General features: G+C 45.6%; 2 protein-coding genes across 2 annotated transcripts; one reads left to right on the top strand and one right to left on the bottom strand.

Annotated features, from left to right (window-relative positions):
• Positions 1-66: 66 nt before the first annotated feature.
• PSMB4 (proteasome 20S subunit beta 4) lies at positions 67-1,750 on the top strand. Its single transcript, XM_010173247.1, has 5 exons — positions 67-269; positions 607-753; positions 909-990; positions 1,073-1,189; positions 1,658-1,750. The coding sequence occupies exons 1-5, from the start codon at positions 70-72 to the stop codon at positions 1,748-1,750; spliced, it is 639 nt and encodes a 212-aa protein (XP_010171549.1). The 5' UTR covers positions 67-69.
• A 3,179-nt stretch (positions 1,751-4,929) lies between these two features.
• POGZ (pogo transposable element derived with ZNF domain) lies at positions 4,930-15,749 on the bottom strand (the record flags this gene model as incomplete). The annotated part of the gene is made up of 13 exons (XM_010173248.1): positions 4,930-6,532; positions 7,186-7,210; positions 7,942-8,054; positions 8,389-8,448; positions 9,087-9,227; positions 9,737-9,909; positions 10,368-10,502; positions 11,419-11,565; positions 12,793-12,893; positions 13,373-13,527; positions 14,190-14,524; positions 14,943-15,052; positions 15,543-15,749. Coding segments are annotated over 13 exons (3,305 nt in total), but the record flags the coding sequence as incomplete, so codon positions are not given.
• Between the last annotated feature and the right edge of the window lie 784 nt (positions 15,750-16,533).

Genomic DNA, 16,533 nt, shown 5'->3' with positions numbered 1-16,533 from the left:
GATGGGACAAAGGATTTGGGGGGAGGGGAGTGTGGGGGCAGCGCTGACATTTGTGTCCTCAGGAGCCCGATGGTGACGGGCACCTCGGTGCTCGGGGTGAAGTTCGACGGGGGGGTGATCGTGGCCGCGGACATGATGGGTTCCTACGGCTCCCTCGCCCGCTTCCGCGGCATCTCCAGGCTCCTGAAGGTGAACGACACCACCATGCTGGGGGCATCCGGGGACTACGCCGACTTCCAGTACCTCAAACAGGTCATCGACCAGATGGTGTAAGTCCCGTCCTGGGCCGCCGTGGCCCCTCACCCAGGCTGGGCAGAGCCCTGACCCCCCCGTGGTGCCTTTTCCCAGTCCTCAGAGGGACTAAACTGAGCTGAGACCCCCCGTGTCCGCTCAGAGACCCTTGGGTGTAAGTTATTTCTCCTGTGGAGAAACAGTTTCAGTTCTTCTTTGTGGCTGATTTGCCTCTTGTTTGAGAAGAGCCCGTGGGGGTGAGCGGGAGGGGTCTCTGTCCTGCTGGACATCGGCTGCTGCTCCCCGATCCGGGGTCTTTCCAGCTTTTTTTCTTTCCAGCTTTTCTTACTTGTGTAAAATTTCTGTCTCAATCAGAATCGACGAGGAGCTGTTGGGAGATGGTCACAGTTACAGCCCGAAAGCCATTCACTCCTGGCTGACAAGAGTCATGTACAACAGGAGGTCCAAGATAAATCCTCTCTGGAACACCGTCGTCATCGGAGGCTTCTACAACGGCGAGAGGTGAGGGAGGGTGAGCGACGCGGAGCGTGTGACTGTTACCGTGCGTCCCTCTGCGCGGCTGCTTCTCGGGGAGCACTCTGGCTGGGTGTAGACACTCAAAAGCCGAGTCCCTCCTCGATGCAGCCACCACTGTGCTCACAGATCTGTCCCTTCAGCTTCCTAGGTTACGTGGACATGCTGGGAGTGGCCTATGAAGCCCCTACGCTCGCTACGGGTTACGGAGCGTACCTGGCTCAGGTAGGGAACGCTCTGACTCCTCTGCTAAAGCCGCCTCAGCATGGGGGTGATGGAGCTGTTGGGTTTTATTTTTTCTCTCCAGCCACTGATGAGAGAAGTCTTGGAGAAGAAACGCAGCCTGACGAAGGAGGAGGCCCGTGACCTGATTGAGCGTTGCATGAGGATTCTGTATTACAGGGACGCTCGGTCGTTCAACAGGGTAAGAGCCTCCAACGCAGAGCTGGTGTCTGCTGCTCTCCCAGGGCCGACCTTCCCCGCTTCACCCCGGCTCATCTTGTGTCTCTGATCCCGGGAACCCTCCCTCTGTGAGCCCCGAGGTGGCAGAGGTGGGGGGTATCAGAGCTCCTGTTGGCGCAGCCGCCCTCCTTGTGCTCCTCTCAGAGGAGCTGTTTGAGTCCGAGTGATGCTCATCTCCAGCATTTTCATACACATGATGATAATTCTCCCATCGCCCCAGTCGCAGCATCCTGAGGCTGCAGCATTTTAGCTTTAGAAATGTTTTATTACTGCTGACTCAACTTGCCCACCCTGGAAAAAGTTAAAACGACCTTGTTTAAAACACAACGTGTCACCGACTCTGACCCCCGGGAGCTCTCACAGGGCCCGTCCCAAATCCCAGCGCAGATGTCAGGGTTTGTTGAGAATAGTCAATGTTTTCTCTCCTCAGTATGAAGTCGCCATCGCAACGGAGAAGGGCGTGGAGGTGGAAGGACCCCTGACCCTGGAGGCCAACTGGGACATCGCCCACCTCGTCAGGTAACGCCCGTGGGTCTGGGGGCAGCACGGCAAAGCCTGTGGGAACAAACCCAAACCCAGATCCGGGCTGGGTGAGCCCACCTGGTAAAAGCCAAAATGCTCCCATTTTTGTGAGTGCAGCTGCTGACTGCAGCCAGGTTGTGCAGGGTCCTGACCTTCTCAAATCTCTCCCTGCAGTGGCTTCGAGTGATCTCTGAAGAGCTGCTCCAGGCTGTTGTGTCCACGTTATCGCCCTTTCTCCACGCTGTAAATCCCTTGGTCCTTTCGAAGCTCTGATCTGTTTTGGAAATGAAATAAACCTGTGAAGACAACCTGTGTGTGTCTGTGCTGGGCTTGGGCGTGAGTTTGTGGGTTGCTCCAGAAATATGGACTCCAGGAAGCTGCCTGGTTCCAAGTGGTGAAGGTCACCAACGGCTGCAAGCCCTTATTTTTGCAGCATTTAAAAAAAAAAGCAGCTTTTAAAAAGCTTTTGTTGTTTTCTTGGTGGGGTTTCTGGCAGGTGCTGTGCTCCATTAGAGATGTAAACGCAGCGTCATCCTCCCGTGATCCGATACGGACCCAGAGCGTGTGTGTGAACTGGGTCAGGGTGTCCCCAGTGCCTCCAGTGAGCACTGCCCCTCTCCTCGCTGCTGGAAGGGACCGTGGCTGTTTGCCTTCCCTGGGTCTTGGAGCTGCAGGTCTGAGCTGCAATAGGAAACGGCTGGAGCAGCAGCTGGGATGGTTGTGAGACTCCAGGATTAGCACTGGGACCTTTTTTGCTAAATCTTAAGTTAAAATACACAAATAATTTTAAGCTTTGTCCTGATGAAAGAAAATGAATGAATTCCTGAAGTGTGAGACTAACGGGGAGCAGAGGAATGCCCTGGACGTACCGGGAGGCTCCCGTAACCCAGCCAGCAGAGGATTCTGGACAGGTCAAAAGCCTCAGTCAACCTTTAAAAACCACCTGTGACAGAACAAAAATACATCTTTAAAGGATGTTTTCTGTTTAAAAAATATAAATATGCAGCCAGGAGGGTAACGCAGCATTTCCAGACCCTGATCTCCTGTTTAACCACCGCTGGGCCGCTCTCCTGGCAGCGCCCCCCTGCTCTGGGACACACCAGCCTGTCACACACACAGCCCCTGCTCACAAACAGCCTCATTTCACTCATCCCACAGCTCAGGGCACCTCTGAAACACTCCAGCTCAAAGCACAGAGCGGGGAAAACCAAAGGGGGGGGAGGTTGGTTTCAGCCCCTTCATTTTCTCTCATCACCAAGATGAGAATGATGAAGAGTCCCAGTTTAAATTCCAGTGGCTCTGCCCATGGCCAGCAGACACCGAGGGAAACCAGGGCTCTGAAAAATCACCACCCATCATCCTACAGCTCCCTGGGCACAGCTGGAGCCCGGCTGCCTACGGGACAGTAACAAATGGGGGCACATGTACATGAATTGGGTGTTTCTGAGCCTTCTACACAATAAATTCATCAATAATCAGCAGAGGGGTGGTTACTACAACCCACAATAAACAACAGGAAAAATACTTATCCAGGAGAATATTTAATTAATGATTTTTCAGACTTTTATTTAAAAAAAACCCCCCAAAAAAACCTCACTGGGGAGGGTGGGTTGTGTAGTTAAAGGGTGGGTCAGGGGGGGCTGCAGAAATGCAAATGGAATAGAAATCTGCCTCGAGTGTTAATGACACGGAAACACATTTAATTACTGTCCCCTCTCTGGGTTTCAGGGCAGAGGGAACTCAGCCCGCGACCCGGCGCCGAGGAATTGGCGACACGTTTTCTATTAAACGTTATGAAATCACAAGAGTTAAATAGTTCTTCGTAATAAAAACACATATTTATAAATCCATTTCCCTGGTTTTATTAAATGTTCCACTTATGTACATTTTAAAGATGAACCATTTACAGGTCTGCACATGCTGCCTCCTGCTTTCCTTCGCTAATAGGGAAGGTTCACAAAACCTCTACGGAAACAGAAAGGTGCAGGTGCTTCTGAATTCTGTATGTCAAAATGCTTTCCATTTATACCATAATACATACAATTAAAAAACCCTCAAACATGCAAATTGTAGAAAAATTTAAGCTGGCAGTGAAAAATAAAAACCAAACATCTTTTTTTTTTATCTTTTTGTGCACGTCACAGTTTGTCTCGTTAAATCAGGTTTCTAATTCTAAAGGAACTTGGTAGTGTCTGATGCCACCGGTTAAAGCAGGTTTAGCAACTAGTTTAAAACAGGTCAATGTGTTTGAGGTCTGAGCAGCCTCAACTCCCCACCTCCAGGCTGGGAAGATCAACCACACACTTGACCTTCCCCTTCCACCTCGGTCAGTGACTCTTTGGAGCAAGGTGGGTGCTGGGGTGGGGGGGGGAGGAGAGGAACCACCGCACCGTGCCAAGGAAATAAATCAATGGGAAAAGAGATCCCCGATCTCTGCTCAACCCCAGTTCAAAGCGTCGCTGCTGGCACTGAACAGGCAAAATGTTTTCACTTGTTTTTTTACCCCAAATTCACAAGCAAAAGAATTATTTATTCTTCTTTAAAAAAAAAAAAAAACAACCAAAAAACAAAAGAAACCCCCCAAAAAATCAAACCAAACCCAAATCTTAACAGCCAATTATAGAAGGTTCACACGTTAAAGCAATAACTCACCTAAAATTTCCCCACAGAAAACTAAATTTCCAGGTCAAGTGTTAAAAAAAAAAAAAAATTAAAATAATAATAATAATTAAAAAAAAAAAATCTGTGTTAAGACAACCAAAAAGATTTACCAAAAAGATTTATATACTGGTTCATTAGCTACAGATTTTTTTTTTTTTGTTGTTGTTTTTCTCCTTTCTGTAGAAATGGTCACATTGACAATGTATAATTCAAAACATTTCTGCACAATAAAAACAGAAAACTATGATACAGTGAGGTAAAAGAAAACACAAAAAATATTCACCCACAAGATATTTTCAGAAAATACCAAACACAGTGATTTTTCTTTTCTTTTTTTTTTTTTTTTTTAAAAAAAAAAAAGCACAAAAACTTAGAAATGAACAGCAGAAATGGCTATTTATCTGAGTGATCGCCTACGAATTTCCTAAACCCACAAATCCACAGGGAAGTGTAATGGTCTCAAATCCAACATTTATTTAAAAAATAACCCTTTCTGGATGACGATTCGCAGCTCGGCGCTCAGATTTCCATCAGATCCAAATCGGCATCTTCAAAGCCATAAAACGATTCAGTCTCACTCTCCCCTTCGAAGAGCTGATGGAGGATTTCTGGGTCGGCAGATTCCTCGCTCTGGGTCCGATCCTGGAGCTCAGCTGTCGCCTCCTCCTCCTCCTCCTCCTGCTGCTGTTGTTGTTGTTGTTGTTCATCGTTCAGCTTCAGCTGCTCCTCCAGAGAGGCGATCAGCTCCTCCTGCATGTCGGCGTTACGCGTGGGCAAGTTGGCCGTGCCATCCGGACCGGGTAGCACGCTGGCCACCAGGAAGGATTGCTGCACGAGTTCAGGACAGTCACTAATGACCTCCAAGACCTCTGCCAACCAACACAAAACCAGCTGGAGAAGAATGTCCGAGTCGCACGTGGAGTCCGCCATTTCCTTAGCTTGTTCTTTCCATTTTTTATGTAAGAAATTTTTCACAGTCCTTTTTATACAAACATCTAAAGGTTGGATTTTGGAACTGCAACCAGCAGGGACAACAGCTGGCAGAGTGCTGGATGAACTCAGCAAGGAAAGTATTTCTTCTGAGAGGTGTGTTCGGTGACAATCCAACACCAGCATGCCCTTGCTGTTCTGACACTCCGTGTGCTTCTGCCACACTCTGGATGACCACAACTCCATGACTTCGTCATCGCTGTATCCGTTCTCCTTGGCTTCCAGTATGATCGATTCTGGCACGTTGGCGGGTTGCTGCACGTGACCCCTGAAAAAGACCAACGTTGGCAGAACGCTTCCGTCGGCGAGGATGGTGAGGACCACGTCGCACCAGGGCTCCCCGGTTCCCACCGTCTGCAGAGCGTTCTCCTTCCGGTCGTCACTGCTCAACACCTCCACGTCGAGGAAAAGAGAGATTTCATCGATGGCCGCGATCATGGAGAGAGGCAGGTCTTGAGTGTGGATCTGTCGTTGTACAAACTCGATGAAGCAACTTGCTTTGTCCTCTACGTCTTTGGGAAGAGGGTGAGCCACTGCCCTGCGAGTGTGAGTGCTGAGGTTGTGCCGGAGCATGAACCTGACCGCCCACTCGTAGGAGATCTTGAAACCACCTTCGAGGGACCGGCCGATCTTGGTGGCTTTCTGGAAGAGAGTCTCCTCATTGACGGGCAGCTGCTGCTCTCTCTGCGTGAGGACCCATTCCGCTAGTTTCTCTTCAGCCTCCAAGCTGAGGTACTTGCCCTCTGACAGGGATGCCAAGTTCTCTTCTTGGAAAGCTTGAAACCTCCGTAGCCAGCGCTTGATCCGCCTCTGAGGATTTCGGAAGTGCTCTGCAGCCTGCTCGGTGTTACAGCACAAAGCAAACAGTACAACACGCAGCTTCTTTACAGACAGCTGCTCCTTTTTGCTCGCAGGCTCCGGCTCCTTCGTTGGCTGCTCATCTTCTTGAGCATCAATATTTAAACACTCCTCTTCCTGGCAGACCAAAGGTCTGTTGAAGGCTGCTGGTGCCAGTTCAGGCTCCAGGTCATCTTTCACAGGTAACACAGACTTTGTTTTCACAGTAGCAGCTTTACTTGGGGAATAGGTAGGACAGGTATTCTTCATGCTTTTGTCCTGGGGCTGAATGTGCCTTGAAGGGAGAGAACACAGGACCTTCTTAAAACCCAGAAAATAAAGCTGTTGAGGGAAAACAAAGGAAAAAAAAAACCCAAACAAACAAAAAAACAACCCCACAAACTGAAAGAGAGGATGGCAGAGAAAGAAGAGAGGATGGCAGAGAAAGAAGAGAGGATGGCAGAGAAAGAAGAGAGGATGGCAGAGAAAGAAGAGAGGATGGCAGAGAAAGAAGAGAGGATGGCAGAGGAAAAAGAGAGGAAGGCAGAGAAAGAAGAGAGGATGGCAGAGAAAGAAGAGAGGATGGCAGAGAAAGAAGAGAGGATGGCAGAGAAAGAAGAGAGGATGGCAGAGAAAGAAGAGAGGATGGCAGAGAAAGAAGAGAGGATGGCAGAGAAAGAAGAGAGGATGGCAGAGAAAGAAGAGAGGATGGCAGAGAAAGAAGAGAGGATGGCAGAGAAAGAAGAGAGGATGGCAGAGAAAGAAGAGAGGATGGAAGAGAAAGAAGAGAGGATGGCAGAGAAAGAAGAGAGGATGGCAGAGAAAGAAGAGAGGATGGCAGAGAAAGAAGAGAGGATGGCAGAGAAAGAAGAGAGGATGGCAGAGAAAGAAGAGAGGATGGCAGAGAAAGAAGAGAGGATGGCAGAGAAGAGTTTACAAACAGTTTACCTGGAATGGGATATCCAGGTAGGCCCTGTTAAGGGAAACAAAACAACAAAAGCATTTGTAGCTGTGTAAACAAACACTAAGTCGGTGCAAACAAACACATCCTCTCACAGAGAGGAGGATCAGCTTACTCCAAATCATCCCAATACCCTGTGGGAACAGCTCACACTCAAAACCCCAACCTCCTCCCACACCCAAGTACCACCACATCCAAACTAACAAGGGAAGGGGTAGGGAGCTGTGCTCATCAGAGACAAACAGCAAACCTCCAGGTCCGTTAGGAAAGCTCAGCCTTGGCCAGGCCCCTGCAGACAATGCCCCCAAGTTTGTCCGGTTTCGGTAATTCACTGGAACGCCACTTTTAGGCTCTATTCAAATCCCAGCACCAGCAGCTGCTTAAGGCCTCCTGGTGTCAGGGAGGTACAATGATGTCTCAGAAGAACAGAGGAACCGGCTGAAGCCCTGGGCATTGTCTCTCCCTGGGAAGATCTCATGAGAACAGCGCTATCAGTGACACAGCTGAGCTGCAGGCAGAGCAAGTCTGGCTTAAAGCTGAACTCTCCCATCTCCATAACAATGGAGAGTCATTCAGGCAGTTACAGAAGGTCCCCAACACCACATCTGATTACAACACAGGACTCTGAGCACTCAGCTCAATGCTAAACAAAGATCTGTTTGACCTGGAGTCTATCAACTGATGTATTATGTCCTGCATTAATTTATTTTTTACAACTTTTCTGCTCCTTTTCAAACTCTTACCTCGGAAAATAATGTTACTAAACTCGTGTGACGGATTGAAGACCAGATGTTTGGCCATTGCATCACCCTCAGAAGTTACAAAGAGACAAGAGGAACAGGACAGCTTCACACCACTGGAAGGGGGGGGAAAAAAAGGGAAAAGAAAAATAAAGAAGTTAGCTTAGTATCAGATATGAAAATATGTACATCCCCTTTTAAGTTATTTAAAAAAAAAGTCACCCCCCAGTGCCGTGTCCCCACCCCCAAACATTAACTCCCACTGGAAAGCAACAGGAGTCTCAGGCAAGACATTGCCCTTAATTCAATATATTTTCCTGTGTGGCCAAAAATAAGCAGAGCTGCTTCAGAAACAGATCATGAAAGAACAGAAGAGAACAGGGAAAATCAAGAAGTGAATGCACGTTAGATTCCCAGGTGATTAAAAGAAGATGACAAGTTTTCCATTACCAGGCAGTATAGTTTTTAAACAAAGCCAAATATTTTGGACTCTTCCGAGGAACGTGGTTGCTGTAAGACAAAAGAGTTTTATTAAGTGTCAGAATTATTCTGGGTATTTACAGAGCTATAAAAACATGCAAAATACAGTCATTTAGAATAACAGACCCAGTCCTGGGTTTAATCACATTTTGTCTGCCAGTATTGTATTCAAGGAAGTGAAAACTCTCTGTCTAAATAAAAAACAATTGTACAGTAACATTTAAAAACACCCAGATTTTGGAGTAACTGTTCTGCCATCCTCTGTGGTCTCTCCATGGTCCTGTACAGACCACAGGCTTGTAGAAGCATGGCATAATTTTTATTTTTCCTCTCTCTTCTTTAAAATTTTTTAAATTATTAAATCTGAGAATTTTGCAAGAAATCCTAGGAGCACTGAAAAAAAAAAAAAACCCCACCAAACCAAAAACCAAACAAAAAACCCAGTTTTCTGGTACATGAGCTACAACACTGACAGCTGGGAATGAATCTTCCAGTTCCTGAGCTCAGTCTTCTCATCTCATGTGAAAGTCATCACACCTACATCCACGCTGATACAGAATAGATGTCCAGGGCTTTTCTTACAGTGCAGACAGACAGACAGACACAGAGGTGCTGCTGCATTCAGGGAGGAGGTGTTGCTACTACAGCCTTCAGAGAATCAGACTTACTTGATCATGTGGTTGGCGTAAGCTCTGGAGCAGCAAGTGCTGTAGCGACAGAGTGAACAGTGCACGTAGGTGGGAAAGTGGTTTGGGAAGTCTGGGATCTCAAAGCTGCACTCCAGACAAGTCTGCCTCCCCAAGACGCTCCTGGAGAGAGGAGAGGTGTTTCCATCAGTGTCTGAACAGGTATCTCTGGAGTTGTCACAATCATCAGGACAGAGAAGAGTTTAATGACATGTAAGCTTTCTGCAGTCAAACTAGGCTAATTTTGGTGCCAGGCTAAACATTTCCCACTTGCTGTAATCAGGAGAATATGATTTAAAAGTGGATAATAAATTAAACTGAAGACAAGACAGTAGGACACAGGATGGGCAGCAAGCCCTCATGCTGATGAAATCCCATTGTTGCTATAAAAACTCCTAGCTAATTCTGTATTTCACAGTTTCACCTTAAGGGCTTTCATAACATGACTTAATCCGGGTTTTGTGGGAAGCTAGATTCTCCTGGCATGAAGTTTCCTTGGCAACTGGTAAGACAGAGCTGTCCAGTGCTCTGAGGATTGTATTACCCATCACTTTGGCACTAAAAATCTAACTACATTGCCTTTAAAAAAAAAAAAAAATCTTTTAATATGAAATTTAGCAAAACATTCTGACATTTTTTTGACCGCTCTCTTCTGGACATTCCTCTGGACAGGCGGGTACAGGAAGATGGGCTGGGGATCAGTAGAAGATGACAGCGCAGTGGTTTCCTGTCCAGTGCCCTGTGGCATGTCGTTTGAAGATACTGGCACTGTCCGTGGCTGTCCTCTAGATGCCCTGATTGTAACCTGCAGAAAACAGATACACCCAGAGCTCCTAAAACACAAGGGCAGAAGTGAGCGATCCAAATTCAGCCTCCTCTCCTCAATTAGCAGAGGATAAAGAGTTGCTCCCAGGATGTGATTCATCCCACCCAGGACAGCAATGGCCTCAAAGAGGACACACGACTTGAGCCCCACAAGTGCCTGTTTGTTCCTAATGACTACCAGAGAGCGATTAGTCAGGAGAGTTTAACCTCTGGCACACCACTTTCTCCTCCCTCTCTCTCTCTCTCTCACTTATTGTTTCCATGAAGTATCTGATTAACCAAACACACACACACCACAGACAGAACACAGATTGTTTTTCTGTGGTTTAAGTGATGCAAACATCAGTTTTGCAGGGTTTAATAAATACACAGCGATACAGACGGGTGTTTCCCAAGGAAATAAAGGACAGGGGCCTGCTGTGAACTTGGATTTCTTACCTTAGTTCCAGGTTTCAACCCTTCTAATTGTTTGGGCTTTCGGAAAGTTTTGTGGTGTTGTAGCTTGTGTTCAATTTTATCCTTGGCAAACAGGAACTGGAGTCTACACTTGTTGCAGTGATAAACGCTCTTCTTCTAAAGCAAATGCAAATGAAATGTATTTCATTTTAGAGAAAAAGAGGTCACAACACAGCAGGGTTTTTTGTTTTAAAAAAAGAATAAGCAAAAGTAAAATAAAACCCCACTTTCCCCCTCTTTGAGACCAAGGGCAGCCCCATTTTTCTTTAGCACCTGAAATTCCCTCCTCACCAAGCCCCCTATCTTGGGTGTTTTGGGTTTAATTTTTGTTTGTTTGTTTTTTAATTAAAAAACATCATGCTCTGCAGAGACACCAGACCTGGAAGTGCCATGGAAAGAGTTTTACTCAGCTTGTTTAAGGTAAAGGAAGGTACCCCAGCAGAGCAGAGTGTGGGACAGTGTTCCCTGAGAAGCTGCCTTGCCTCTGCCTCTTTGGGAGTCAGTGAAGGACTTCAGGGGCAAATCAATTCAGGCACGTTTCTATGTGCTGACAGTACACTTCAGCTACACCCACCCAAAATATGTTGTAAATGCCATCAATATATATGGAAACAGACCAGTAAGCCATGAAAATTACATTAATTTGTGTGCATACAGTATTATTTACTTATTTATAACCTAGAGATAAAAAAATTAAATCCCCAAGCGAACACAGAGCCCACTGGTGGTTAATCATCACGTGAAGCAAACACAGGACAGCAAAACATGCTTTTTTCTGTAAAGTAACAATAATTTGTGCTACTCCCAAAGGAGCAATGCCCCTCCACTTCAGCACAATCCCTAGGAAAGGTCTGGAATGACAGCACACATTTGTTATGGAGTGAACACAGCATCTACTAAAACCCCTTTTCAACCAAGTTTTTTTGGTTGGTTTTTTTTTTCCCCCCTGTTTTTATTCCAACCACTGTCCACTGAACCTCTGTGGAGAGGGAACCACCTGCAACAAAAAGCAACTCCAGCTCTGCCACAGTACCTGATGCCTCATGAAATGCTGTTGGAAAGCGTTGCCGTTCTTGAAGACTTTGAGGCAGTAAGGACAGAGCAGGTGCCGCGTGTCTTCGTGGATCATTCGGAAATGGCTGTCCACTTCAGAATAGAGGGATGAACGATACTGACAGACCTACAGGAGTGGATGGGAACAATTAATAGTGAAATAACACAGGAATTATCTCAAATCCACCATGGTAACATGGAGATCTTAACAGCAATGCCCAAAGATCCTTAGTGGAGTTTAGGAACCAGGTCCTGAAGAACCTGCTGGCTTATTCCAGCTGTAAGGTGGAGAAGAGAAGGCTCCAGGGAGATCTTATAGCGGCCTCCCAGTACCTGAAGGGGCTACAAGAAAGCTGGGGAAGGACTTTTCCTAAGGGCAGTTAATGACAAAACAAGGGGAAATGGGTTTAAGCTGAAAGAGGGGAGGTTTAGATGAGATATTAGGAAGAAGTTCTTCACTGTGAGGGTGGTCAGACAGTGTCCCAGGTTGGGCAGAGAAGCTGTGGCTGCTCCTCCCTGGAAGTGTTTGTGGCCAGGTTGGATGAGGCTTTGAGCAACCTGGTCTAGTGGAAGGTGTCCCTGCTGCTGGCAGGGGGGTTGGAACTGGATGATCTTTAAGGTCCCTTCCAATCCAAACCATTCTATGATTCTATGATAAGGTACTAAATCAAGCAGCGTATATTCAGAGTAGTTTGGAGAAATAGACATGAACTACTTGTAAAAGAAGAAAGAAGTGACAATTCAAGCTCCAGATCCAAGAAAAAAAAAGGGAGAGACAGTGAATGCAAAGCAGCTGGAATATATTAAAGAGCAGTTTCTTCAGGGTGGATGTAAAATGCAGAATTTGGACCAGAATCTGTTTTTAACATGATGTGTTTTAGAAGTTTCTTGTCTGTTTTTTTTCTTTTTCTTTTTGGAGGGACAGTGTTAGGACCTCTGAGTGGAGATGAATGTTCAGAACTGATACAAGGACAAATCTGATGGTAACAAGAGTGTCAAGAAAAGGTATCACACAAACAACAAATCTCATCTGGGCACAGCAATTCGCCTGCAGGCCCTGGGAGGGGGAAAAAAAAAATGAAGCTCTGAAAGCCACTGGGACTAAACAAACCAAGCTGGTGCAGCTTCAGAGAGCTGGGAACCGGTGTCAAACACTCAGCTACTCATGCTGCCCTAACAGCCACTGGGCTTCTCTAAGTCCACACCTGGAAAAAGAACTCAACAGGCTCCACCGCGTTGTTCCGTGGTCTGTTTGGATCTCTATGAGTCAAACTCTTTGCTGAAAAGTGCCAGATTTTCTCTTATTCTCTAGTAAGCATTTAAGAAGTCCAGCCCCTAAACCCACTTTTAATACCTGACAAACATAGGGCATCTCCCCAGGCTTGTGGGTGTCCTTCATGTGCTGTAGGAACATCGGCTCGCTCTCAAAAGCCCATTCACAAATCTTGCACTTTGCTGCAAAAGGAAAAGGAAAAGGAGGTTAAAAGCTGAGGGACAAGAAACCCCAGTACAAGGTACACTTCCAGGCACAAGTTTCTTTGATAACAACTTAAAATAAACCAAAACCAATCAAAGAACCACCCACCCAAAATATGTTCTGAGGGGTTTCCAAACAGCAGCAAAAATTCACTTGAACAAAATGGTGGGTACAACAGGTAGGACGATGCCCTAACGAGGGAACTTCAAGTGATTTTAAATCAGATGTCAATCTACTGGTAAAAAATTAAGTTTATACCATGACATTCTTGAACTTGATCTTCAAAATACTCTTGACAGTAAGTTTGCAGAAACGTCATTTAGATGGATTTTATGCTGCCCTCCAAAACCAGTGCACCAAGGGCAAGGCAGAACAGACACTCCTTTCAGCAGATTTGCAGTTAATACAAGACAGAAACCCTCTGAAACCTGAACAAATAACAGCAAAATCAACTCACTTGTTGATTCGTAGGGACTGTGGACGTTCTCTAAGTGACACTGGAGCTGAAACGGAGTGGAGAACTGCCTGTAACAATGCTGACAGATGGTGTGGACATCAACCTCTCCATTCTGCTGATCCAGTTCAACGTGGTGCTTCATGTGATTCATAAACCTTATGGAGGTGAAAAGAAATCCAAACATTTTGCACCTGTAACCCTGAAAGCATCACAAAGGCTACACCAGAAGGTTTTTAAATAGCATTAAGATGTTTCCTTTTTGCTCTTCTCATCAAAAGCAAGAAAAAAATCTCCTTCTACCCAGCAACCTGCTGCTCCCTAAGCCTGGGGGAAGGGAGAGAAGAGATTTTGCAGTACAGGGGCTGTACCACTTGCTTTTGAGCACTTTCTGACCCCAACCTGGCATTCCACTGAGGATGACAAAACATTTCAACTCATCACAACACACAACATAGCTGCTTGCTCAGAACAATACTCTATTTCATAAAAATATTTTATCTGTCTGTTAAAAAAGCATTGAATAAAGATGAGAGGAGCAGTTCTTCAAGAACAATGATTTCCCCTTCTCTGGTAAGACTAGTGACAAGCAAATGAGACTTGTCTGCTGAAGAATCTCAACGCAATTATTCTAACCACACAATCTGCTTACAACTTTTTCCCCCTGACTGAACCGTGTGATGAAGGACAAACTTTTCCTTTTTGTGCTTCAGTTCTGGTCTTAAGCTACAAGATGGGAAAGCTGCAGGGCCAGAGACTGATGCTTACAACTCATTTTTACTCCTGCAGCCTGGAGGTACTCAGAACACGTTCCTCTTACCGTATGTTGTTCTTTAGCCTCTTGGTGCAGTGTGGACACCTGAAGGAAGTCGGAACCTTGGGGAAGTTGAGTAGCTGGTTCACTTTGCCACCGTCTCTGCCATAGTAGAAATCATCTACTAACATAATGAGCTTACTTTGGGATGAGTCAACTACGTTTTCACTTGGCTCTGGAGCTTTAGCAGGTGGGGACAGCGCAGGGATAGGAGTAGAAGAGGGTGGTGAAGCAACAGCTGTAGTTTTTTCCGGAGATGGAGGCTTTGCAGATTGAATATTTGGTTCAGCTTCTAGAGATTTTCTTTTCTTGAGGAATTCCACCATTTCAGGGCAACAGTACTGAAAGAAAAATAACCAAACCCCACACATTAAACTGTATCTAGGAAGAACTATATATACTATAAAACAAAGACTCAAAAGTACTAAGAAAAGACAGAGGAACTCTAGGAAACTCTTGAGGAAAGAATAATGCAGAGTCAATATCCAATTTTCTATTTTGATTGCTTACTGCTAAGTAAGATCAGAAAATAAACACATCTCCTGGCACCAACAGGACAATAAAGCTGAGGTGCTGTTTACTCGCAGCGAGGGACGCTGTGGAAAGTCTTCCAAAGGTCTCTCCTTTGCCTCTCGCTTTCTCCCAGTCACATTCTTCTTATTTACACAAGTCCCTGATCTAGGGAGAACTGTTCTTTGTGCTCCACAATCACGAGCAATTAATTACCCGTTAACTGCTCATCTTGGACCGGCTACTTACACACATGTGTCCTCTTAAAGCTTCAGTGACTCGAAACTGAGCATCACATCTTGGACAGACCTTCCTGCCACCATCTTGCAGATCAAATGTTGGAATAGGAGATGAACTGACTGTAACAGGAAAAACAACAACCAAAAAAATCAGAATCCTTACACTTCACCTGAAACCTCGGTGATCTTTTTTGGCACAATGAAATACTTTAGTTTCAAGAGCTGTACTTTAACTACTAACTAGACTGAAAGAGGCAAACACCTTAAGAAGGTGCTTTCTTTGGAAAAAGAGAAGCAAAGATTTTATCCTTTTGCCTCCTTGCACGAAGCATTTCAGGTGTCTACTTTCAAGATGGCAGCACGCACATCAATAATTTGAATGCAAAACAATGCACGCAAGGAAATATCCACAAACAAAATAGAATCACTGGATAAAAACATGCAGATAATGAAGATGAAGGAAGTAACAGCCAAGCTTTTCAAGTGTTGATCCCTAGTAGGAAATCTCAGTAGTTTCAGGTTAGTGTGGTTTTTTTTCCACTCCATGAAATAAACCTCTGGATTGTCAGCAGAATCAATCGAGCTGTAGGACGGCTGCTACAGACCATACCTTTTAACGACGACGACGATGAGGAAGACTCTGACACACTAGATCTCTGGGAACCATGCACAGGGCTGCTGTTGGAAACCACCAGCGGGCCAGGGCTCTGTCCTAAGGAAGGAACGGTGCTGAGGGTGTTCACCAGCTTCGCAACCTCGTTGCTGTTCTCACCAGTCACTCCAGGTCTCTTCACGGTCACAAAGCTCGCGATGCTCACTGCCGAGGGAGTGGGTGAGAGAAGAACACTAATGAGGAATCAGTAAGATCTGATCCACTGTGCAAATCCCACCCCCATCTAGTACACTTTGTCTCTTGCTCTTCCACCTTGAGTCTTCACCAAAGGTGACTAAGCCATCAATTATCCTGTCCAGTAACACAAAGACTGGCAAATAAGCTTCCCTAACCTTCCAGATCACGCTCCAAGATACGAGCCGTGCCCCACGATGAACGGAACAGGACACTGATGGTCACACAAACTATTTGTATTTCTTTTCTAAATGCATCCATATATTCTTATGGGCCCTTAAAGCTAAAAATAACCTGACTACTTGCTGTGTGAAGAAGTACTTTTTTTTCCTTTTTAAATTGTTACTCTTCTTGAGCAATCATTGCACTCATGAATTCGGCCAACATTCGAAAAAAAAAAAAGAAAGAAAAGAAAAGAAAAAAGCAACATGGTTAATTTCTGCTTTTGTTCATCATCTATGTAACTTCACTTTTCAAAAAAATACAAGTGATCAACAAATAGTATTTTTTCATTTTTGGGGACTTCCAATTGATGGTCTCAGAACGTTCTACAGAACAAAATTTAACAGTCTCTAACCAAACTGGACACAGTGGCAGGATTATCCTCATTTTCCAGGTTGGCAAGAGAGAGAAGAAGCCTGAGTCAGTAACAAAGGCAAAAATAGAACCCAGGAGCTCTGACTCAACCTCTGTCTTTTAGCTGCTACGCCGTACGTTTGAAGATCAATCACAGAATCACAGGATGTCAGGGATT

This window comes from Antrostomus carolinensis, unplaced genomic scaffold (genome assembly GCF_000700745.2).
Source record: "Antrostomus carolinensis isolate BGI_N321 unplaced genomic scaffold, ASM70074v2 scaffold36358, whole genome shotgun sequence".
NCBI lineage: Eukaryota > Metazoa > Chordata > Aves > Caprimulgiformes > Caprimulgidae > Antrostomus > Antrostomus carolinensis.
This window is presented reverse-complemented; position numbering and strand designations above follow the sequence as displayed.